This window comes from Xiphophorus couchianus, chromosome 5 (genome assembly GCF_001444195.1).
Source record: "Xiphophorus couchianus chromosome 5, X_couchianus-1.0, whole genome shotgun sequence".
Classification (NCBI taxonomy): domain Eukaryota; kingdom Metazoa; phylum Chordata; class Actinopteri; order Cyprinodontiformes; family Poeciliidae; genus Xiphophorus; species Xiphophorus couchianus.
Window position 1 is genome coordinate 37,291,378 of NC_040232.1, and position 26,358 is coordinate 37,317,735.

The window sequence follows — 26,358 nt, forward strand, 5'->3', positions numbered from 1 at the left end:
GCGCCTGGTTGGTCCACATCAACTTCAAAAGTTTTCTTTTCTCAAACAACAAAATGTTAGGTTGCATCAGAGGACGACATGGACTGAACACTGCCGGTCCGATTAGAACAGGGGGGAATCGGGTCAGTTTTCCAAAACCATTGAGCTGAGGTCCATGACTACATAGCCGCTCTTCAGTTGCCGTTCTATCGACATCCAACGTATGATCAGAGTTTTAGGGGGCAATAACACCAGGCTTGTTCAGTCAAACTCAGCTCGTTTGTCTAGAATGTCTGGTTGGTTTGGGGAGGTGTGAACTTCATTCGGTTGAAGAGAATTCTGATGCGGTCTGAATGCATGTGTGAACGTCAAGCAGACCAGAGACCGCTCCAAAAGCATGAGGCAGACTATGCCATATGTCATTCTGGGTAAATGCAACACAAATCTTGTGCTAGTGAAAGAAACGGCTTCTGGACTTTGACCAAAGACAAGAGAGAAATCCTATGACACACAATCTAGTGTGTCAAGGATGCAGGAAGTTTCTGCTGGGCGATTATCTGGGGAAACCAGGTGAAACCGCATCCTTCTTCAAAACATTCATGTCGACTGCTCCCAGCAATGAGGCCTCCGTATTTTGATGTTCTAGGTGATTTACACCTGACATCCTACAACCGCTAAAATCTTACGCCTCTCCATTTTTGTTTACATTTTGTGAAGACGGACGGACGTTGCCCTCATGTCTTCTTCAGAGGTTTTTATGTCGTTTCCTTCAGTGATTCTTGGTGCAGCGCTACCAGAGGCGAGGAGGAGAACAGGTTTTCCAAGGGTTTGGTTCATTTGACTCAGTGCAGTGTCAGTGACTGTGAACTGCAGCAGCTGAAAATGTAACAAATGTTGCAACTTTGGTCCACAATCAAACTCACTTTAGCCCCACCATCATTAGCTTTTACACAATATGATGGCTGTTTATTATGCTTCAATATTAGTAGGAGGTGAAGTGTGAAAGGAACAGAAAATATGTCACGGTATCAGTGTTTGCTAGAATACACTGCAGAATAAATAGAAAATTTATCACTATCACGATTTCTTTGCAAGGTTGCTACTGGACACGCTTGCAAACCACATCGGCTAAATATATAAAAGCAACACATTTGTAGTGGGCATTCAATAATACACAGTCAAAGTCAGAATTATTCATACCCCCGGCATCTTTAGGTTTAAAGTAATCCTTTAATTTTACCAACATGTTTCTGACTGGAAGCAGCGTTAGTGTTTGGCAGCCATGCTCCTCCATTATGTCTGACAGACATGATGCTGGTGATGCCAACATGGACGTGACAGCAGCAGCTGTTTGCTACTGTCTGCATAATGATAACTAATAATCCTTTAACTAGCAGCTGATCAACAAGTTCTCGCTGCTTCCAGCAATCACCTGTTTCCCATGGCAACACAGCTCTGATTCTTCTGACCCGGGGTCAGCTGCAGTCCACGTACCGTACCACGTGTTTACGCTTGTGTGGTTTTATTAGTAGATGTGAATTATTAAATACTCATCAATAATTTCTGCCGTACAGCAAAGTTTTTCACAGAAGTGCGGATGTCCACATTTTCATCAATAATAGAACAATCATCTTTAGATTCTCCTGAAGAAAACAGCTAAGCAGGTGTTCCTATCTCAGGTGAACAAACAGAAGATCTATCAACCCCAAGGCTTAGATAAGTTACTTCCATCCCTGGTGCTTGTAATCTTTTATTTGTGCCATTAAAGCTGCAGTATGACACTTTTACAAAAATACGTTTTTTGCCTCATATTTTTGAAAACTGTTACCATGTTGTGATAGTACGATATGAGAAATATAATCCTCCACCTCTTCACAGAGCTACTGTTGCCATCTGAGGAAATCCATTGCTCTGGGTCAAAAACAACCAATCAGAGCAAGGAGGAGGCTCTTAGCTTAGGTCTTAGGTCAATCAATTTTGTGAACACACTGCTAAATGTGCAAATGGTGGAAAAACAACTTACCACCACAGAAAACTGTGTACCGCCACCATTAGTGGCCATACTATCTAGCCTTAGCATTGGTAGCAGGCTATATTGTGGTGAAATAGCTGGAAAGAGCCAGTGGGAGAGGGTGAGGATGAGAGTGATTGACAGCACTAAGACCCTCCTCCTGGCTCTGATTGGCTGTTTCTGACTGAGTGGTGTATTTCTCCAATTAGTGCTGGAGCTTGATTTTTTTTTCACAGATTATCTCTCTTATGATACCACCACATAATGATAAGTTTAACAAATATGTAAACAAAAATGCTCTTTTTTTTTTTTTTTTTTTTTAAAATAAAAGTTATATGAGCGAAGGCAGCAGCTGTGTGTTCACCTTGCAGGGTTTGGAGACACTGGCCCGTCTTGATGTCCCAGATCTTGACTGTGGAGTCTGCGTTGCCTGAGACCAGGATGTTGTCTTTCAGCTCCATGCCGCTGGTGAGGGACTGGTGACCCGTCAGGGTGTGGATGCAGTTCCCCGTCTCCACGTCCCAGACCCTGATGGACGTGTCCAGGGAGCCGCTCACTACGTGGATCCCGTCAAACTGGGTGAATCAAAATGATCGCTTTAAATATATTCAGGCAGGGTAACTGCAGCTGGCAGCTGATTGCAAAAATAACCCCAAAAACATTTAGCTGACGCAGCATTCTCGCTTACAAACTTTTGATTAAACTCATTGAAAGGGATCAAATTTTATTGATCTGCCAGAGCTCATCTTTTTTGTCTATTTGTCCAATAGGAGAGCATGGTTACTGCCTAACAAAGAGGAGGAGGCGCAAAATCCATCCATTAGCAGAGTAAACAGATTGATCATTACTCGCTGGAGAACATCTTAAAGACAGAAAACCGCTTTCATTTCTACAAAATTTAAAAACTACACATGGCAAATTAAATCAACATAACTGAGTTCCAAACATGGCTGTCATAACAAACCAAACAGGTGACAAATGTTTGTGCTATGTTTATGCAGCAATTATTTTTGTTTGCAAAAAAAAATTGAATGGATTTTTCCATTTTCCTTATAATGGGAAAATCAGCTTAAAGATTTTTCCAGAAGTCCTGAAAGGACATGTGGGACTTTCTCCACATTTCAAACTAATTTTGCGTCAATCAACTGCTATAAATTTTATAGCTGCACAAATAGAAAAAAAAATTAATAAATGACCTTTGGAAACATTTATTAATATCTTTAAAATGATAGCAGAACAAACAAATATTTTTGCTGCACAAACCACAAGTAACGTAGCATATTTACCAGTTGATTTGGCAAATGTCAAGAGCTTGGTCCACTTTTCATGATGTCTGGAAACATTTATTAATCTTTCAAATGAAATGTGGCACAAACACATCTTTTCTGCAGCGCAAACATTTGACACCAATTTTGCTGGATTTGAAGAAAGTGAGGAGGAACGAGGAACATTCCTCAGATCACACAAAATGGGTGACAAAGGTTTGTGTAGCAAAAAATTTTGCTTGTACTGCATTTCAATTTAAAGATTTTTTTTTTTAAATAATGAGGATTCATCTGAAAACCTGGTATAAGTTTATGGGGCAGGAGTTCATAAGTTTCTTACTTCTTCCTACTCCTTTTAGAGCATGTTAAGATTATTGTGGTACAAAATAACTGTCTTTTGCATTCCTTGTTCATGTCTGTTATTTTATTCTATCATACTCAAACTAAAATAAATAATTAAATGAATAAAATTTTTAAAAAACATATTAACCAAAGTTTCCAGAGGTCACAAAAGGTCAACCAGCCAGTCCAAATTTGCAAAATTCAACAAAATGTGATGTTAATGAACTGTGCTACATTTGTGCAGCAACAATTTTCATTTGTGCCCCTGTCATTTTAACGATTTTAAATGTTTCCAGAAGTCACAAAAGGTCAAGCCTTCCCAAATTCTCTTTGGTGAACTTTAAACAGCACACAAAGCGTGAGGAAGACACACGCCACCTAGAGGCGGCGCCTGCAGCTTACTCAGCTCACCTGTAAGGAGTACACTCTGTTGGTGTGGCCCTGCAGCGTGTGGAGGCAGGTCTCTGTCTCTGGGTCCCACACTTTGACCATGAAGTCGTAGGCCCCGCTGACCACCCGCCGCCCGTCGTACTGGACGCAGCGCACCGCCGCCACGTGGCCCATGAGGACGTGTAAACACTGACCCGTCTCGATGTCCCAGACACGAAGCGTGGCGTCACGAGAGCCACTGACCACCCTGCGGATTAACCGCAAACACAGACGTGGCGATTCAGTCGCAGTAGCAAAATTCTGTTTAAATTGCTTCAGAATTATTCACATTATTTCAGTGGTGCCCAAAGTGGGTCCTGGAGAGCCGGAATCCTGCATGCTCTAGTTCTCTCCCTGGTTTAATGTACCTGGATCAATTGATGGCTCATTAGAAGGCCTAAGAAGAACATTGACCTGCTGAAAAGGTTGTTACTACCAACCAGGGAGAGAACTAAAACATGCAGGATGCCGGCCCTCCAGGACTCACTGTGGGCAGCCCTGCATTAGATGTTCATGTAGTTCAAAAATAGTAACTTGTTTTATATCGTGATATACATCGATATCGACATATCGTCACCTAACTAAAATATCACCACCTCTTTGTTTCCAAAATATCCACCCAGGCCTGACAATGATTTTCTAAAATTCAACATTCTCCATCGGTCGTCAGTTAAACAGCGGTAGCTGTCCTAAAAGAAAAAAACCCCCCAACACTTTCTGTCCCTCATCCTGCAACATTCATGTTCACACTTGAAAGTACAGAATGTGCTCCTTAGCTCAAACGGCCGCCTCGAGCCACGTCTTGACGACAGACGGCAATCTGATCGTAGGTTAGGAAGAAGACGGGTTTCAAAGAGTATAGTCTGGTCGCCGCCCATCACGGCTTCACCTCGATCAGCCGTGAACTGAACACCGCAGACAAACACCAACAGACCTTCCAGAGCGTCTCGTAAATAGCTTGGATAAAAAATATTACAGCAATAACTACAAAGCTCACACTCTTTATTTAGTCAACGCCTCGCAGCGTTTAAAAGATGGAAATCACTGACATGTTCTTTCCACCCGGTGAGTAATCAAATACTACACACACACACACACAAAAAAAAAAAAAACTCAGCTGTGCCCTGAGGCAAAAAGAGCACTTCTGAATCTCCAGAGTGCTACAGCGTGAACAAGTGAGCAGCAGTTCACTTAAGATGCCTCACAGGCTCCGTTTATTCGCTGTGAAAGCGCGAGCTGCCTGTTGCAGAGGCAGGAGAACTGCTACAGGCCTCTGCTCCAGAGCTGCTGTTGCTCTTTCTGCCTGATTGCTCTGCCGGTCGTTAATCACGAGGAACGGGAATAAACAACTAAAGGCTCGTTTTTTGTTTTTTTTTTACATTTGGCACTAAACAGGTATCAACCGTGATGAGCTTAGTATGTAGATAAAGACATGATGGCTGCAGGAGTACATTTAGCCTGCATTTTAATAAATCATACCAAACCAGAAAATCAGATTTATTAAAATATTTGTGAACTGAACATAACTTTTTTTTTTTTTTTGCTCTATGTTTTTACACTGCATGAACTGTAGGGACGCACTGATTCCGCTTCGTCACTTCCGATATCGATACAGATATCTGAGGTCCAGTATCAGCCAATATCAATTTGATACAAAAAACATTTAATTGACTTAAAACATTTCATTCCTTTTTTTTTTTAAAACACAGACATAAGTGTACTGAAATACTAATTTATTTGATAACTCTGCACCAGTACAACACACTTACAGTAGATGCACCAATAGCTTCACACGCTTGATCAAACACTGAAAGACAACTCTAATTTGTTCAGTCGGTGCTATAATGAGTAGAACAGATCAAATTGTGACCCTAAAAATTGGAATCGGATCGAATCGTTATACACTGGAAGATTCACATCTCTATTGGTCACACATGTAAAACATAAACTGCGACAAACTTTATTTTAAATTATTCATAAAGTGCATTTAGGAATTATAAACATAATGTATAATAAATCATAAAGCACGACGTTGCTCAGAGGACAAAGGGTGGAATTAGACTAAATAGATCTGCTCTTATGGATCTGCCACATTGTCACAGAAAACCAAACTAGAATGGTTTTCGATATTGACACCGATACGGATATTAAAATTGGATCGGTGGATTTATAAAGGACTCAGTTCCTATTAGAAAACGGTCACAAGACATTCTCCTGAAGCAAAGCAGTGACAGGCTGATGGGCGGAGCAGCTTCCTACCTTTTCTCGTGTAGGTGCATGCAGCGTACTGTTGAGGTATGCCCATAGAGGGTGTGGATACATTCTCCCGTCTCTGCATTCCAGACCTTGAGCGTGCGATCGGTGGAGCCGCTGATGATGATGTTGTCTCGCATCTGGGACGACCACACGCCCCCGGTGTGGCCCACCAACGTTCGTAAACACTGTGGGAGGTGGGGAGGGGGACACAGAGACAGAGTCAGGACTCCTCGCCGCCTCCCGGAGGACCGGCTCCCCGGTCTGCATTTACACACACCAGCATCAGGTTCACAACTGGAAATCTCATTTGGAATTTCATTTGCCGTCAACCTCATGTTGCCTTCGGGGGAGGGGAGGGAAAAAGAAAGAAACATTCAATTTCTGTGACCCTTTATTGGAAGAAAGACCTGCTGCACACCGCTTCTGCTCACGGGCAAAATACCCCGTTCCTCAGCCAGCTGTTAGAATCGCTTTCACTTATCTGTTTGAAAGGCAGACAATTCATTGTTGTTGAGAAAGGGGTTGACAGCCGTCCTCAATAAAACACATCCATTCATCCTCATTAGGGATGCCTGATTAGCTATTGATTACAGCAGCTATGGAAATCTTTCTGATCAATTGAATTTGCATCTCTGCAGTTTGTCCCATGTTTGGGTCGATTTAATTATCCTAAATGCATTAAAGTGAAACTCTCTGGCGATGGGGTTTGGGGGGTGGGAGGGAGCAGCTGTGGTTCTCTGCGCGTCAGGCTGAAGCTTGTCGCTCCGCTGTAGAACATGTGACCTCTGACTGTGCCTGATAAGCTCCAGCTGAAGGGAACATCAGCGCAGACGGAGGAGTGAAAATGAAGCGGCAGACTTTCCTTCTCCCGTGAGGGACAGAGGACCTTCACTGACCGCTGTACGCCACCGTAACGCCCAGTTACAATATCTTATCTTGCTTCATTGGAGGCACTTTCTGCACTTCAAACAAGCTGCATCCAAACAAACACCTCTCCAACATTCTTTATGTTTTGCTTTTTTTTTTCATAAATTGCTCACATCAAGCTGAGGTTCTTAAAAAGGTTTTCTCTACCCAGGCATTTTAAAGGGGAAGTGTTATGCTGTTTCCCTCTAGATAGAATAATTTTATAGAACTATCAAGTAACTATGTTATTACCCTCAGTTGTTATAAAAATTTTGTATCAAACATAAATTAAAAGAAATAAGACTTCGTAATTTAATGCCTTGAAATTGGGCGCTTGTCTCTTTAAGAAGCTCCTGCTCTTTCTGAAACTCCGCCTTCAGGAAGTCACCACAACATCTCTCCCCTGTTAACCCATTTAAAACATTTTTAACCAGAGTTGCACTGAAACGTAGCTCATATAATGAGCTCAGCAGATGCAAAGATGCATGAGGAACTGCTAATTGCTGTTGGCTAGTCTGAAGGCGCTGAATGGGAAGGTGGAGCTTTGTCATTGAAGGTTGGGCTAGATCCATCCAGGCATTCTAGACAGCTGAATGGTTGCATTCAGCAATTCGATTTTACATAGTACCGCCCCTTTAAGGAGTTGCTTGGTTTCATGTTAAAGTCACTCCATTAACAAATAACCCATTCAGACAAAGTAAATCCTAAACAGGAGACATGAACACTACTGAAGTCCATACATGACAGACAACTCTCTAAAGAGACATTTTTAATCTGGCTCTTTGTTCCCATCAGTTGGTATCAACTTTGCTTCCCATTTCATTTGTTAAGTCAATAAAGAAAATGGCCAAAGATACCACAGGCGTGTGAGAATGCTGGAATCTAACACACAACCTTCCAACTTAAAGCCTACTTAAGGCATAATTAAAGCTGTTTTAAAACTGCAGGGTATGAGGAGCGTGTCTGTAGAGCTGTAGACTGCAGGCCAGGCCTCCTCAGCAGAAACACGGTTAATTAACCAGCCAACATCAGCAGCATGCCAATAAGCATGCTTATTGTAAAAGTACTGAAATATTTATCAAGATTTTATTTGACATTTTAGCTCAGGTTTATGAATTAAACAGTAGTTGTAACCAGAAACAAATGATTTTTGCAGCAATTAGAATAACTTTTATTTTTAATGAAGCCACAAATATTAGGTGTAAAATAACAGCGTTTGAACTGATACTTTACTGAATATTATCCCATCATGAGAATCTAAATACTACTTCCTAGCCGTCACAGTTGGTTTGATACTTTTGCACAGTACAGTTTACTATTTAAATGCCTAAAAATCAGTGTAATAAAATCCCTCCAAATTACATTTTTGACAAATAGATTCTACAGTTTTGGGTTTGATACTGAGAGGGCTGCACCTTTATGTAATTTGCGGTGGACACATGCGGATCCAGGATTCATCGGTGAATTAATGGTTCAGAAGGAAGCTCAGAGAACAAGAATCCGTGTGATTAGAGCCCCTCAAACACTGCGTGGGAAGAGACTGCGTCTGAGATGAACGTCTCAGCAATCCAACGTTAAACAAGCCTCTCCCTGAGAATGAAGGAAGATTAAGATCAAATTCTTCACTCAAACTGTGAACGCCCGCTTTAAAGACGCAGCTGCTGTTGCAGATCTACAGAAGAGGGTCAATTGTGTTTCTGCGTTAATTATCAATAAAGAAATGAAGCTTTTATGATCGTTGTGGGGAGTATAATAAGGGTAAACAGAGCCAAATGTATGTTGAGCAAAGATTAACCCTGTAAGTCTGTGCTGTAATATTACGTCTCAGTGTCAAACAAAAAAAAAAAAAAACGCCATAAATGTTGACTTTTCTCCTGGTTTTTACTCAAATTTAAAGATGGAACTCTATTATTCAGTCTGTGGTGCTACTAGATGGGAAATCTGCAATAAGCAGTAAATCAGTTTAATCGCATGATAAATTAAAACCACCTTAATCATTTCCATTTGCATAATTTGTCGGTTTTCTCTTTCTACCAAAAACCGATTGACTAAAGTGTTGGTTTTTTTGAAAAACAATTTTGTTTAATAAAACAAAATCATTTCATTTGCTGTTTCTGTTGTTTTGTTTATTTATTTTGCATATTTAAAATGTCTTATAATTGCATTACCGTGTCATTGCCATTATATCACATAAAAATGTTCTCACAACAACAATATTATCGTTTATCGCAATAACTTCTGGGACAATTTAGCGCCCAGCAAACGTCCTGATAGGCCTAAATCTACATAATACTTAGAGCATATTTTTTGTGCAACCCTTGTACAAAATGCTAAATAATTTTATTATATAAGATTATATTTTCATGACACATCACAAAACAAAGTCTGAAAACACATTTTTGTCTCAAAAATACTCGTAACTATCCATCTACATGGTTGAACTTTTTTCTTTTCCCGTACGTTTTCTATATTTAGGTGTTCCTGGGTTTCATAACAGCCACAGGTGAAGAAGATTCTACATATTTACAACCAAACGCCACATCATTCAAAGATTATTGAGGATTACTGTTTCATCTTCATACCAGACAGCCTGAAACAAGAACGACAGGAGAAAGAGGTTAGAAATGTTACGCGTCAGTCTCAGGGGGTGGAAAAGCCTCAAAGCCAAAATTACAAACACATAAAAGAAACACGCTCCAACACGTGGAAGCTGAATAAATGTTTTTCCTGCTCTGCCTCCAGGACACTGAAAGATCCAGAAACGCCAACGAGCTGTTAAAGCTATCTAGGAGACATGTTTCACCTTCACGTCTTATCGTCACATCAAATAAAAGAGTTTACATGCTTCATTGGGGACGACTAGAGTTAATTATTCCTCCTCATATATTCCTTATCCAAACAAAGATGAAATGTTTTTTCTCTAAAAACAATCAATAACAATCAATACTGACATCTAGCTTCCTGTATGCCATTATTTCCAGCCATTCTTGCATTAGTTTGGTGTGGAGTGCTTTAGACAGTAACAATATTGTGCAATAAAAACATGAGCACATGAGTATGCTTCAACATAGAGCAGTGGTCATCATACCCGACTGAGCCTGAGATTGTTCACTACAGGAAACAGTAAGCTAATGCTAACGCAACACCCCTCCTGTTGGACGAGATGTTGAGGATTTGATGAAATGTACTTGCATAGTTTTTCTGATATACAGGACAATGCCTCCTCTGATCAAAGTTTTCCAGGGGTCATAAGCAACAAACATGCAGCCAGGCAGGAATCCTGCTCTGCATGTCTTTTCACCTGTTTATGGTTTTCATGTTGGGGGTTCACCTTCAGGATTCTGGGCGTGAGGATGTAGCTGGCCAGAGGGGTGTCTAGGATTATCTTTCTCTCTCTGTCTCCCTCCTGAATGTTTGGATATTTCTTTACGACAACTGTATAAAGATGTTATTGGGACTTAAATGATTTAATTGGGCATCTTTTCAACTGTTGGAAGATGAGCAACAGAGTGAAGAATAAACCTTTCTCTGTATGAAATGGGGTAATTTTTCTTTGGAACTAAAGTTGAGATTTTCTTTTGTTAGTTATTTACAACTCAGTGGAGATTCCTCCTGAAAACTTGATACCCTGGTGTTACGGGTGCTAGGGCAGTCATCCAGCAGCCTACTGTGTTTTTGAGCTAAGAATGTTTAAAGTTAACAAAAAATGTGAAAATGTAACTTGGTATTTATGTGTTATTAGAAGATATTACCAACAATACCTAAACAGCAAATATAAAAAAACATTTAATCCTTTTTCCATGACTTGTCATGTACTTTGCTGAAGTTGTTAGCTTGCAGACCATTAAAGACAGGAAGTGGTCAGAGAGTTCCAGTGAATTAAAAAAAAACAAAAAAAAAACACCTGACCTCAGTCTTCCTCTGTGTTCACATACTGACCGTACTATGTTGCCATTGTGCTTCCAACAGTTCTACTAAAGAGACTTTATCCCATCTCTGCTTACTGATGCATAAAAGAACCTGTAATAAATAGACAAACAACATTTAGCCTGTTGGGGGCACAAGTGAAGCCCGATGGGAAACTCTGCTTACTATGCATTATATTTTCAATGAAATCAATAACCTGCTCCAAACATTGAAATAAAACAACAATGACTCTGTATAAATTCCCCAATCTTAAATTCTTATCAGTGATAGCCTCAGAAGGAGCAAGCTGAAACGTTTGTCTTGTTGATGGAAAGAACAGGGTAAAGCGCAGATCACTGCAGCTCCCCAGCGGACACGCCCCCTCTTCCCTGGGTGCAACATCAGTCCACCGGTCTGCCATCTTAAATCTGCGTGACAGCCGCGCCTGCTGCTGACAGGCACCCCAAGGACAAGCTGTGCTCTGTTAAACACAAGGCAGCCACCTTTGAAGCGCTGAGATGTGTGTGCACCTGTTGGTGTGTGTGGATGGGAGACTGACAGCTCCAGCCCGAGACAAAAGGTTCCTCCACTAAAGACAGCATCTTTAAACACCTCCACGGGAACAAGTTAGCAGAAAAACTACTTTCATGAAGACAAATACAAGGCAGTTTTGTTTACTAGCTGTTTTTTTCCCCTTTATACTCACAAATATTGAGATAATAAGAGTTAATTTTCTGATTGTCTCTCAGCGTGCGTTCGATTCAAGCGTTTCATCCAAAAATATAATTCAAGGAGGGAACAAATGGAGCAAAAAAAAAAAAACATAATAATGAGCAGGATTTAGCTGCACTAATTTGTTGAAAATATTAACATTTAGATCACGTTTCTAACTCGCTCATCTTTGATAGGAGCAGGATTTCACATAGATGGGTTTAATAACTATAATATAATATTTAGAGACCTGCTGGCTCTCAGGGTCAACAGCTCTTGGTTTCTTCATCACAGGCCAACTCTTCCCCAGTCCTGTTTTAATTCAATTCAATTCAAAAATAGTCTATTGATCCCAAAGGGAAATTAAACGTTGTTGTAACTCATTTCAAGAGTTATTGTAGATGGTGATGGAAGAAACGCTAGAGAACAACTTTACTGTTGCTCCTCTGATATCATACATCAGAAGGATTTTTGGTAGAAACAAAAATTGACATTCGCAAATTTAAACTTTAGGAAAATGTGGAGACCAAAAATCAGGCTGACTGTGTTGGTTAAACATGTAAAAATAAAGTGCAACAAATCTTTATTTCAAATGATTTAGAAAGTGCAATTAAGGATTCTAAGTATGATGTAAAATAAAGAGCACTCAGAGCACAAAGCATAGAATTAGACTAAACAGATAGATCTGCCTTTATGGATTGGGCTCATTGTCATCGATACCTGATCAAGAATTTTTGTCAATATCAGGACCGATACAGATTCTAATATCTGAATTTATATTAAACACGCCTGATTGCTCCACAGGTAACACTTGAAGGTGAAACCATATAACAGGTAATAACTAATAAAGGCTGGCAACAGAGAAGAAGAAGGAGGAATGAAGAGAGCTTGGACCCTTATAGGATTTTTACTTTGGTTTTATGAGCATCGACAGACGGTTCACTGAAAGGGTTGACTCAGCCTCACTGACTGCTCTTTCAAGAGCACTGGGGTGGGAGGTGGGAGTGTGGTCTGACTGCAGCACCCAAACAAACAGATTCCAGCTTGTTATTCTGCTGCAAGCAAACAATGGTGAGGCAGTTCAAACGCTGCAGGCGACGAGCCGGCCGGTCTCAATGAAGGTGGTTCATCCTGCTGCTGCAAATCACTGCACACTCCTTCCCCCAACATGCAGCCGCTGAGCCTGTAACTCAGCAACCCGTCAGCTAGACGTTTGGGTTTTAGTGAAGCAGAGCCAAAGCCAGCTCCCTGCCCGTCGGATCACCTTGGTGAGATCAACTCAGATCAGCAAATGCTGTTACTGGTGGGTTTATAATTAACCGTGGCCCCAGAGCCAACATTAGCATGTGTAAAGGAGAATCTTTGCATCCATAAAAAGCTTCCCCCACACCCTCACTATATGCCAAGAATGCCAAAAATCCATAACTGAGTGAAAATGCACAGCATAGATGCCTATAGGCGCGTTGCATATTATTGTTTACATATGGAAATGCTGTGCAACGCTGGAGGGCAAAAAGACGATTCTTTTACTGCAAGAATTCTACTGGCGGTAGAACAATTCAGTTAACTAAACGAAACATGGAGATGTAGGTTATAATTTGGCATCACAGCAAAGGAAAAAATAACACAGTAAAACCATTGAACAACTAAAAACCACCCGTATTCTTATTTTTTCTTGTTCTCTGTCAACTAAGCTAAACACAAACCTGTTGCTATAGCAATTAACTGACAACAGCTCCACTGCTGTATCAGGATTCAACACCAAAAAACACACAAACATTTCCCACACAGCCAGAGTTGTTGTGTAGATTGGTTATTTTTTCTAACTGAACCACAACACTCTGAATTCCACAGCACATCTACATGTTAAAGTTGTCAAAGTCAAGCTAGCATACTTGTGGTACTTCCCTCTCCATCTTTTTTTTTCTTAAAACTTACACCTGACCTGTGAAATGTGATAGTCTTGTATGCAGCAAAGCACCACACCCTTTTTACTTTTATATATCACATGTGTATTTAAGATTTAACTCGTCATATTGACGACTTGACAGTTAAAACCAATGCTAGTCATCATCAGTGAGCAGTTTTTTTGCTCTCCAGCAGAGAGCTGGAGGACGGGGTCTAACGCGCAAGGAGTCGCATTGCAACATGTCTATAAAGAACTCCACAAAGATGGTTCCCGAATACAGATGTAATATTGTGAAGAAAAAACAAAAAAACATAAGACATGTTCCAGTTGTGTGCTTAGATGATCATTATAGATTATTAGTTAAACTGGAGTACAACAAGGAGACATAAACACTGATCTGCAACCTCTCCACACCTCCACCTCCTTTTTAATAAAGCAGCAGCCCAGTGTGACCGCTCCAACTCCTGCTATGCATACCAACAGTGTGTGCAGGCGGATGCTGTGGAGCAGCACTGCGAAACACATCAACGTAAGAAGCCAAAGCAGACTGGTGAGGCTCTTCAGAAGAAGATTGGATCTGGATGCAGAGAAAAGTTTTGATCACCAGAGACGACAGACAGCCTGCTGCTGTGAGTTCCTCCAGCTGAGACATGCGGTGAACATGCTGCCTTTCAAAACAACACGAGGCAAATGAAATATTTGTTTTCATACAGCACTAGGAACAAGCAATCATAATGCTTTTCATGTTTTATTGCTGTATTTATTTCTTTTACATGACAGACCAACACCAGGACTGTGAATCAAATCAACACTGAAAAGCAAACATTCATTATTTATTGTGAAAAATTTTGATAATTTTGATTTACCATTGTCATTATAGATTGTAGTTATTGACGGTAAACAAAACAAAATTGCGTATGATCGGAAATGTTGTTTTTGATACTTTCTCCACCGCTTGTTCCACAAGCAAATCAATAAATATCAGTAAATTTGAAAATCTGTTTAGAATCAGTTACGGTGTGCAGCTTAATGATATAAATCATAATTTTTGGTGGTTTACTGTTTTTTCTTCTGTCAGCATTAAATAGAAATTATTTATTCTAATAGGATTTAATCTGCAACAACACCAGAGTAAATATTTCTGGAAAGAGGTTCCTTTGTACAGGGAAAGTCTCTACTGATCACAGTTGTTGTTGAGAATCAGCTTTGATTCTGTCTGCATGATGTCACATTCTCTGATCAGAAGGGTTCATTTCCTCAGACGCTTCCAGGCAACATCCAGGACTCCAACACCTCACACTTCATCAGCTTAACACTAGAGCTGGGATGATTCAAGCTCATTCCCGATTGTCTTTCTTTTAAATGTGACCTGTAATGCTTCTGCAAACAGGTCAGTAAAGGTGTAGGGGCTCTAAAAAACATTCTTCATGTTTTTTGCACAAAATCATTCATAGATAATGAAATTTTTGTTTGTTTTGAGCTCCTCTCATAATGTTTTAGGGCCTCTGTATCTTTAAAAGCAAATAAGTGTTTTGCTGGCCGGGCCCCCCCAACTCAACGTTCACACTTGCACATGAAAATGGCTGCAAACAGATGCTCAATTATATAACCTTACGTCTTTGAAAAGCAGAAGTGAAGCCTCCTGCACAGCCAACAAGAATGCAGCAAGTGGTTTCTGAATGGTAAGTCTACACCAAAACACTTGTATTTTCCAGCAGCTATTCTACAGTACATACAGCAGTACAACAAGCTGACCAAACATCAGAACCGCTTGGGGCTTTCCTGAGGTTGCTAGGTAACGGGTTAGCAGTGCCTGCTGATTTGTGACATTACATTCCAGAAGGTTTATGAAACGGCTCATTTTCCAGACACCAAATAACATCAGCTTATTGCCAAAAAACGGCTGAGTGATTTTTTTTTAAGCGCTTTGACTATTTTTACAAATAGAAACCCAAATGGAAGTACAAAAATGTTAATTTTGCATAACACGTCCCCTTCAAAGTTTTAGGCAAAAACTGCTGCAAAAATATTCCCATGTATCTTTGCCATAAATTGAAAACAGGCCTGGTGACCAGTCTGACTCCAGAAAACCCCGCTATAGAATAGAAACAGAACTACCTTTCCTGTGATGGCCGACCAGACCTTCAGTGTGTTGTCGTCAGAGCCGCTGACAATGCGGTTGCCGCAGAACTGGAGGCAGGTAATCACATGGTCGTCGTGTCCCTTCAGCACCTTGTGACAGGAGAGACAGGATGAAGACAACAGGAGGACGACAGCGGCGTGTCTCCAGGGGTCAGAGTGAGATTTCAGGGAAAGTGTTTGGTTCTGAGTTTATGTGCCCATACAGAAGAAAACAAAGACCTCAGGAAGATAATCTGTGTCCTAAAATGACCTCCAGATGTCCCAGAAGCAACGGCAACCTCCAAGGTCTCCTAAAGATTTTATTTTTCAGGGTCATGATGTGAAGAAAACTTTCTTCACTGGTAAAAGATAAAACCAGACCTCAGACTGAAGGACACCGTCCTGAGAGCCTGCTCCATTATTATTTCAGTGGAACACTGCGGACGTGACTTATCACCATTTTCCATCAATTCCAACCCTCAGGCCTCGTTTGAAGCCGTTTTCTTTAACTTAAAGGTGCCTGATAACAGATCTTCATCATCATCTAACCCCAGTGGGAATCAATAGAGGAAGCTACCTTGGGTGATTTCAGGTCCCCTCTCCTCCAGTTGGTGTCTATCCTGTGCTGCCTGATGTAGGCGCTTTTCCAGGGGCTGTGGGTGAAGCCCGGCTTGGCCACCTTCCTTTTCCGCGGGGGCAGAGGCTCATCGATGCCTGCATGGAGAGAAACACAAGCTGAATGTGCTTCACAGTACAAAATAGCAGGAGTGTCTAAGATCTGCACCGCCCTCAGCAGGGTGGTCACTGTGGTCAAACTATTCCTGCTGCAACACCTGTGATTGAACAAAAAAAAGTTACATTCAGAGTCGCTGTTGTACTTCAGCAAATGCAATCTCTGCTTTTGTGACCATATTTATTTTGAGACACGGATCAAGCTTATGGACTTAAATACAACCACACATGCTGTCAATTCTCGTTGTCACAGCCGATCACATCGTCATCCTCCTCACTGTACGACTCTCAGCAAACACAAATGACTTGTTGACTGTTGCTAGTTACTGAACTGGTTCTCTCAAAGAGCAGAAAAAGCCTTAGAAAACTCATTTAACTCTCAGTAATGATGCTCTTATGTAACACTGTGACACAGGTTGCCTACTAAGATGGCGCATTTCCAGGTCAACGTTCCGGTCTGGTCTTGTGGGAATTTTGTATAAATAGAGGAGAATTCAGCCCTCACTTGCAAAAATAAGAAGTTTAAAAGTGTCACTTCCCCGTTTGGTATAACAGGCAAGATAATATTTCATAGAAGTATCCTCCCATAATATCTGTTAGAGGAGGATGAACTTTGATTCAGGTGTGCAGTTGTTTGATCTTATAACTGCTTATCTTCAGTGAGACATTGAGTTCTTCCATCTGTCTGTTCATTTGCTGTTGATCCAAATCAGTGTTACTGAGACAGCAATAAAGGACAAATTCAAAAATAAAATAACCTGCTTCAAATCAAACATGGATCTGGAGCATAATAAAACACATTTTTACAGTGTAAACAAGGATCCGGTCCGTGACGATGTATTCAGCAGCAGCTCTGTACAATTTCTGCCTGATAGTAATTTTTGCACAGTCACTTCTTTAGTGATCAGCTACAGGAGCAGGGTGGGTTGCTACGGGTTACTGGCTCTTTCTGCTCTAATTGTCAGCTCCAGCCTGGCACCACCATTGTTATTATTAGCTACCCTTACAACTGGAGCTCTGGTTGTTTCACTGCTGCCTGTTTAGTAGCAGATCAGTCTCAGCTGATTGACATTTTCCTGCATTAACTCACACCACACTGGAGCGGAACAGAGCATCACAGGACAGGAAACGGGACACAGTTTGTAACTTTTCAGTTGGGAAGCTCATCTAGACAGGTAGCTCAGACCAACCAAGCACCGTCTCTAAGTTTTTGTGACGCTAATATTTAATCACTAGCTGTTTAAGTTGCTCTCTAACATCAGTGTGGTAGAGTTAGCGTGTTGCGTTAGCATAGCTAGCATGCAGAACAACGCTTGTGTTCTCTTGTCGGCTAAAGAGAGTGATCATGCCGTTTCTGGATGCTCTCAGCTCACTGGGTGATTCTACAGGGAGTGGAGGAGCTACATTTACAGGTTTACATCGATTTTAATGCATGCTAGCATTTTTGAGTGATTCATTTTCAAGAATCCATTATTCCGACAGCCCCAGTGGGAAGCAGCCAGACTCACCCTCTTCCCTGCATTTCTCTCTCCACAGCAGGTTGTCCTCTGCCAGGATGCGCCAGTAGCGACACGTCTGTGCCGCTTGCAGGAGGTCCTTCGGTTCCAGGAATGAAAGTACGTACAAAGCCAACTGTTGACGGACCAAGACAACTTTAGAGGGCTGCAAATTCACAACAGAACAGGACAACAGGCAGAGGGCCAGGCGATAGGAGACGCTCACCTCTTTGGGCAGCAGGGAGATGAAGTCGCGCTGAAATTGCGGCTCGATCACCTGCATCATATGCTTGACCTGTGTGGGCTCACAGCTGTCGATCAGCTCATCCAGCGCTAGCAGCTTCTCCGGGCCGCTCCAGCTCTGCAGACAGCACAAGCAAACGTGGAGACAGGTTTCATTCAGGGGCCAGACACCGGCTGACAACGACGCCAAACAATAAACGTGCTCAGTTTTAGATGACATCATCATTACAGCATCAATCTGGAAAAGGATGTAGATCACACCTGCCAAACTCAAGGCCCGGGGTCCAAATCTGGTCCGCTGTAGCTTTTTATGTGGCCCTATAGACTCCAAATTACATCAGTAAGTCCCTCCACTTTTTTGCAAATCCACTAAATTCATGCAAAATTCAACATTTTTTCAGCTTTTGCTGTAATTTTTTCTCAAAATTGGCCAAAAACAGCATTTAAGTGACTGCTGTCTTTGTTTTACTTGATGTCAAGTTGTAGTCCGTGATCGATACGGTGGTTAATAAAAAGTCACATTTCACGTCATACATTAGCGCAAATATTGAAAAAGGAAAAAAATATTCAAATATTTCTAAATTAGCACCAGAATATCTGTGATTTTGATGGCAAAAAACCCTACAAAAACAATCAAGAAATTCTGGATGGACTGAAAAGGTGTTCAATTTTTTTTTTTTTTTAAAGGAACACTTATTGAATTCTCAAATCAACAGATACTTATTGATATTTGAACAGTTTAATGGGTTCTATTATCAGATTCTGGCACAACTGGCCCTTTATCAACATTCAAATTTTGGAGATGGCCCAAAATGAAAATGAGTTTGACGCCCTGTAGGTATAGATGGAAGGTGATTTTTGGAACCCGAACAAATTAAAAAAATGTATTTAACAGAAAAACAATAATTGTTGAGAGTTCTTTGTTGTTACACTTTTTTCTTTTTAGAATTATCAAAGATAACCAGAGTGAATAAAACGTGCAGCGTCCAAACTCCCAGAAGGATTCATCCGCCTGAGTCAAGATGGCTTAATGCAAGAAAAGTCGAACATTTCAGGCTTTACCCAGCATCCTTTGCTCCAACCCATAAAGCTGAGCTGAACAAAGGTGCTCCAAAAGGCAAATGAATGAAAGGTGAGAAGAAAATGTGACAAAGACAGAGGTCAAAGTTCATTTTCAGCCATTAAAGTGTGAAATAGAAGCAAACAGAGCCAACTGACTTCACAGAAGAATTAAAGGCTGACATTTCTATAAACTCACTGGTGGTACTGGTGGAATTGGGAAGCCGAATGCAGTTTATCTTCCAGTAAAAAGGCTCGCAGCTATTTTATTGGATTGTCTATAATATGGAGTTGTTGATATGAAGCACTGAGCCAGTTATAGACATTCTGCTGCACTGCGTAACAAGGCTCTATTGAACCAGATAGATGAGCCAAACATAGTTTCTCTCCGATCTACTTCTGTAATAAACTCTGGTTTTATTTCCAAACCACATCATTTCTGCAGATATTATTCAGAAAAATGAAAAGTGGGAATTGCAGGGCAGCAATACAAAGTGAAAGTGAAAAAAGTGAAGCAGAACACAGTCGTCCATCAGTAGCTGCGTTTCCATTGGCTGTATAATTTTTGACATTTCGAAATTAAATGGGAACACGCCAGTTTGGAAAAAACTTATTTGTTGATAAAGTTTTGGCGTTTTGGTGTTTTTTCAGTCGAATCAAAATCGATTTATTTTTGCAAAACTGTGATGGAAACACTTTTTTCACATCATGGATGTTTCTACTGGCGCAAACCATGAAAAATAAGATGACAGGAAGTAGTTGGAGGATGATGACACAGGATGTTTTTAAAGCGGCATTGTTGTGTAAAATCAACTTGTTTGATCTTTATATCATGTTATAATGTTATTCCCTCATCATAAACAAACCTGAAGTGTTTGATTCTTTCATCTCTATGGCAATCATTCAGCTCTGCAAAATGCCTGGGTGTCGCTTGAATGCGATCTAGCGCCGCATTCAAGCAAAGTTCTTCCTCAGAGCTAAAGTTTGCACGTTTTCACCTCACTCAACTCCTTCAGACTAGCCAGAAAGAGTTAGCAAACACCTGGTGGAACTGCACATCATTACAGGAGCTACTTCTCGGTGCAACGCTGGGAAAAACCTTCTTAAAGGTTTAATAGAGGAGCCATTTTGTGATGACTTCCTGAAGGCGGAGTTTCATATGGAGCAGGAGTTTTAAAGAGACAGAGGCCCAATTTCAAGGTATTAAATTACAAAGTCCATTTTATTTTGAGACATCTTTGATTTATATAGCATGAAGTTAACGGTTACTTGATTGTGCTATATAATACTATGATATATAATACTCTCCCTTTACAAAATTATCCACATGTGATTTTATTTTAATTTCTTGCAATTGCAAAATTGTGTTTTTCCTATGTTAGCAGAATATAGGCTAATTTTTCCGCACCTTCGTCATGGAAAGGCAGCAAGTGAGGCGTGGATGTGCTCCAGGTCTTGGGTTTTTCCACCAGTGCATCAGTGGAAAAGTTTGACACCATAAAGTTGCTTTGCAGCACCAGTCGGTAGTTTAATTCCTCCAGCTTCAACATTTCAACTGTTTCTTCAGAACAACACTCTGAGGTGTTTGCTGAAGCCGGCAGACGCAGGTCCCCTGCCCTGGAAAAGCTGGGCTCTGTCGCTGATTACAGGCAGAGTGGAAAATCTGGCTCTACACCTGTAATTTGGCAACTGAAGGAGGTGCTGGTTCTCAGGGTAATGAGGGGCTGCAGAGAGCTGCCCACAAACACAGCGCTGAGCAACAGATAGTTAACTCTTACATCAACTCCAGCCACTGATCTTCAGCTTCAAACATGAGCCTCTCCTCCTCAGGTCCGTCCTCTCAACCTGAGATTAAAATGATTTTCTCTTCTAAAATTTCTACCTTGTTATAAACCGTCTTTCACAACTGCAGCAAACATTTGGTGGACTGAAAACATGGTCAGAATAACACTTGAATACACTTTTCCCCCCCACATTTACTAGAGGTATGACAATATCAACCCTATTAAAGCATTGCGACGTAAGTATGGTTGTAATTGCTTGAGAAGGATGCATGAAGAAGGATTCTGGGATCATGGTGTTAAAACAACAAACGGCAGGGATGCACTGATCCACTTTTTCACTTCCGATGTGGATACCTGAGATTTAGCATCAGTCGATACCGATCCAATAAAGAAAAAATGTTCTGAATTGACTTAAAATGTTTCTCTTTTTTTGTTTTAAACACAGACATAAATGGACTGAGTTACAAATTTATTTGGTAACACTGCACCAGTACAGCACACTTAAATACACCAACAGCTTCAGAAGCTTTGTTTAAAAATTACTCAACTATAATTTGTTCAGTCAGGGCAATTAGGATTCCAACAGCCAATGGGAAATAAATAAAGTGACACAAACAACAGGTTGACTACGTTGGTTAAACATGTAAAAAATAAACTGCAGCAAACCATTGAAATGTTTCAGAAATTAGGAATTCTAAATACAATGTAAAATAAATAATAAGGCATGATGTCACTCAAAGCATAAAGCACAGAATTAGATTGAATAGATCTGTCCTTATGAATTGGGCAGATTGTGACTGGTACCAGAATCAGAATTTTTTCAAATGTCGGGATCGATACAGATATTGATATTGGATCGGTGCAACTCTAAGTAGCAGATGAGAATATCTGTTGCAGTGGAAGAAAATCCTGATCTGTTCTGACCTGGAGTCAAAGGGCTAGTCCAGAAGGATTTCTAAAAGTCTGGAAAAAAATTTTCTTCTCAATCTAATATACTTCAAATTGAGTTGTGCATTTGTGGGGGAAAAAATAGGGAATTGATGTATTTTTTTGTGATTCTTTGCTAGCTTGCGGTCTACTGTATCAAATGCGTTATTTCTTAAATTCACCACAAACCAGTAATAACAAGAAAACACGTCCAGCCTCTACAGACGGCACTTCATCTCCCTGTTGCCGTCAGAATAGAAATATGTTTGATGAAATAATGTTTAGAACAAACACAGAGGGGTCACAGGTTCACACAGCTATTATAAGATAATAAGTCATAACTCTCTGTGGAAATGAAATCTATGACAAGTCATTACAGCAACGAAATCATCGGGATTATCAAGGCTAATAAGTTTATATTACATCTTATTTCCTTGAGGTCGGAGGTCATTACAGCTCCAGACTAACAAGACACAAAAAAAGTGACAAGGTTTGACAAGTAAATCTTTCAATAAAAGGTTTAGGTGCTCGGATGATGTGGTTTTTCGGTTATATCAACAGAAAGTGGTAGCAGGATGATGGCATAGCATGTTTTTAAAGACTTATGGAAACAAACTTATGCACGTGTGATTTTAATACATATAATCAAAACGCTGCAATCGCGAAATTTTGCCAACATCAAAAATGAGGTATTTTGAATACATTTGGCGCACAATTGTGATGGAATCTGAGCTACTGGCTGTTCTACTCCTAACTGCACTGACTGAACAAATTAAAGTTGTTTTTACATGTTTCACCAAGCTTGGAAAGCTATTGGTGGATTTAAGTGTGCTGTACTGGTGCAGTTACCAAATAAATTTGGAATTCAGTGCATTTATGTCTGTGCTGTTTTTTTTTTTTTAAAAAGAAACGTTTTAAGTCAACTCTGTAATGGATCGGTGTCGGCCATTACAGAAAGTGAAAAAATTAAAAAATACATCACTATCAGAAACATTGGGATAGTTGATCAGATTCTGATGAAGCTTTAATAAACAGCTCTGAACCCTTCTCATCTATTCATTGCTGTTCTGTCCAGCAGCTACATCCCAATCCACCACCACGGTGCTCCTGATAATGTGCTGGGCCGACACAACAAGGCAACCAATTACATGGGAGACTAAAAGTGCAGTGATTGGACGGACACCTGCTCTCTGACGGCCCGCCAGAGGTGGCTCACCTGAAATGTTCGGAGCCATTCCTGGAGCCCCGTAGGAGGCTGGATTGAGGTGATTCGTCGTCTCTGCTGGCCCTGGCCGTTGGCCGCTCTGATGTGGCCGAAGGTGGTGGGTGTGGCTGGACACGGGACAATTCCTGTTGGGCTGCAATTTACACACAACAAAGCACATTTAAAGTCAGCATCGGCCCTCTTGTTGCTCCTCTACAGGAAGCTCTGCTTTCAGCACGAACAATAAGGAACATATTCCGGGAGTATCTGACAATGCTTTGCTGTGACCCGGACAAATATTTAAATCAGTGCAGTGAGTCGATTAAAAAATGTAATCAAATTAATCTAGCGCTGTGAATAATCTCTATGCCTAACTCACAATGCTCACAATATAAATATGCACACACTTCTGGTTCTTGTAGGAATGGTGCCCTGGCCAAACCCCGCCTTCTGCCGCACTCCAACTAATTAAAATGAAAAGTATTATCTATTTGACTTTTTTCTCTCTTTTTTTCTTGCAGCAGAAAACAGGTCGTGTGTTCTCCCAGTACTCAACAGCAACTAAGGGAAACTTACTCCTCTGCACATGCATACAAGTAGTCGCAAACTTGTTCTGGGGACAATTGACAGATAAGATATATTTTATTTTCTAGTTCTTTGGTGCTCTGCCCCTTTGCTGCCCTGTACAACTGCCCATGTAACCTATACCAAAAACTGCCACTTTCTGAATATTTTCAAAAATATTTTTTTATTGTCTCAAACCAAACATGTCTGAAGATTCTCAGGTTTCCATGTTGTTATACTCAGGAAGGCTTAAAGGAAATCATTTTGTTTTAAATGTTTAAATACAAATTAAATCTGGACAAACAAAAAGATTTCTGCTAAGCTGCGTTTATTTTCAGTCAGGTACAAAAAATAGATTTCATTTGACCAAGTGTGCAAGAGCACATCTCTGTAGCAGGAGGTTTCTAGAACCACTGATCCGGGTCCGGACCGCAGGAGAACCTCTCCAAGCTTCAAGTGCAGTCAGCTGGCATTAAAAACTGAAAGCCAGGGGGTCGGTTTCATTATCGATTCATTTTTAATGGCACAGGGACCCTGTTACAGCGCACCGTTTACGCAGAAGTGGTTGTGTTGGATTTGAATTTTAAAGCAGCTACATGTGAACTCATGCATTAAAGATCGAGCGCCAGAGGAACAAGCAGCAGGCAGGACGCTGCGGACGTAACCGACCTCCCGCTGGAGGACGAACGCAGCTCTCAGAGTTCAGAACACTTGACATTTTTATTGGCACCGTTACGCTGCGTGGCAGATGGCAAACAAGGGAACGGACGGGGCCTGGTGACCTCAGGAAAATGGCGGAGAACAGGATCTCTGCACGTACCTCGGATACTCCGGGCCTTTGCAGGGCTTTTTCCCTGAAGGGAAAGATCGGACCTCTGGGCCATGGTCCAACTTTCTCTTCATCTGAGGAGAAAAGGAGGGAAATAAAGGAAGAACGTTAGAAAACATGACACCACTCGAGTTTATGTTCAGTAAGGAAAAAGATATATAAATCACACTTCTTTTTTAAGGAGGCAGCGTTTTACAAGGAATTTACCAACAAGCCTTTCCACAAAATGTGAAAATTAAAAACGGTTTTCATTTTGTACTTTATGATGAAGTGACACACCAACATAAAACCTACGTAGAGCCTACATGCCTCAGTGTTCTGTCCCTTTGCTGCTGTTGAACCAGAATTTCCCCACTGTGGGACAATAAGAGTATATTTCTATTCTACTCAGTCACAGGTGCAACAGACAAACCAGATTGAAGAGACATAATTGTCCAATCCAAGTCCAGACCTGAATCCAATTCAGAGTCTGTAGCAAGACTCGAAAAAATTCATGCTCACAAATGCTCTCCATTACTTCTGACTGAGCTTGAGTGACTTTGCAAAGAGGAAAAGGAAAAACATTTTCCATCTTCAGATGAGAGATCCCCAAAAAAGCATCTGCAGCTAGAAGACCAGCCGGTGGCATGAATATTTCTGAATGGAACCTTAAGAAGGTCAGGAATGTTTTTAAAAACAGAGGACTGCTTTGGCAGGTCAGAAACATTGTCAGCATAAACTATTAAACTGAGGACATTCAGGGTGTGCTGAGGTGGTGTAGGGGACAGCGCGACCCACGTTATGAGGCCTTGAGTCGGCTGTCGCGGGTTCGACCCGACGATATTTGCCGCATGTTACAATTTATAGCATTTTATATATTTTTTATTTTTATTTTTATTTTATCTACAACCACCACTCAGTGGTAGTTGTTATTGTGTCTTGTGTCTATGCTGTAACTGTGAAGTAATTTCCCTGTTGGGATGAATAAAGTACTTCTATTCTATTCCATGTCTTCCCCCCTCTCCTTCCCCGTTTCCTGTCAGCCTACTTTTATATAAGGAACACTAGAGCCCACAAAAGACCCCCTGGAGGGGAGAAAAAAATAAATAAATAAATTAAAAAAAATAAACTGAGGACATTCAAACATTAACACCACTGGATAGACACGTGTGTGTGCATTAAATTCATCTACTGGCTACAGAATAAATTCAACATTTTGATGTTTGATGATTCAAACAGAAACCAGATCCATGGGTAGACCTAAAGAGAGTCATCACTGTGAGAAAGTGCACAGTGGCTGGGTGTTTAACTGTGTTTGTGTTCCCATCCTGAACATGATAACCACAAGGACGGGGAACGGTGATCCCTAAGCAACCAGACGTACAATAATATCCAGAGCCAAACACATTCACGCCCAGATTCCAAGGGTACAGAATGTTCGCTAAATAACCACAGAATACGGCAACTCTCAGGAGGAGGGCACACGCCGCATTCTTTAGCTGTGATTCACATCGACGGCTCACAACAAACATCAGAGAGTTGCTTCTTTATCATTCTTCATCACCTGCGTGTGCGCGCTGCCTCGGGTCCCTGTTGCAACCCACCCGACTGGGCAAACAAAAGAGGCTGTGTGCAGGGCCTGGGCCAGCCAAGTTTCCTTCATCCCATGCCTGCCACTCTCCATGGCCAGACTAATCAACACACAT

At 41.0% G+C, this 26,358-nt stretch overlaps 1 protein-coding gene and 1 long non-coding RNA gene across 4 annotated transcripts in view; one reads left to right on the top strand and one right to left on the bottom strand.

Annotated features, from left to right (window-relative positions):
• fbxw7 (F-box and WD repeat domain containing 7) overlaps positions 1–26,358 on the bottom strand; it is a 111,381-nt gene that overhangs the window by 4,946 nt on the left and 80,077 nt on the right. For all 3 annotated transcript variants that reach the window (XM_028017082.1, XM_028017083.1, XM_028017084.1), the window contains 9 exons: positions 24,665–24,747; positions 23,293–23,434; positions 18,290–18,424; positions 18,076–18,199; positions 16,413–16,549; positions 15,833–15,946; positions 6,286–6,467; positions 4,009–4,234; positions 2,355–2,565 (listed from right to left, as the gene is read on the bottom strand). In XM_028017082.1, the coding sequence (XP_027872883.1) occupies positions 2,355–2,565; positions 4,009–4,234; positions 6,286–6,467; positions 15,833–15,946; positions 16,413–16,549; positions 18,076–18,199; positions 18,290–18,424; positions 23,293–23,434; positions 24,665–24,747 (1,354 nt within the window). The remainder of the gene's footprint in view (positions 1–2,354; positions 2,566–4,008; positions 4,235–6,285; positions 6,468–15,832; positions 15,947–16,412; positions 16,550–18,075; positions 18,200–18,289; positions 18,425–23,292; positions 23,435–24,664; positions 24,748–26,358) is intronic.
• LOC114144353 (uncharacterized) lies at positions 4,244–12,541 on the top strand. Its single transcript, XR_003595474.1, has 3 exons — positions 4,244–5,091; positions 9,664–9,805; positions 9,931–12,541. It is a non-coding gene; the product is annotated as an uncharacterized LOC114144353 (long non-coding RNA).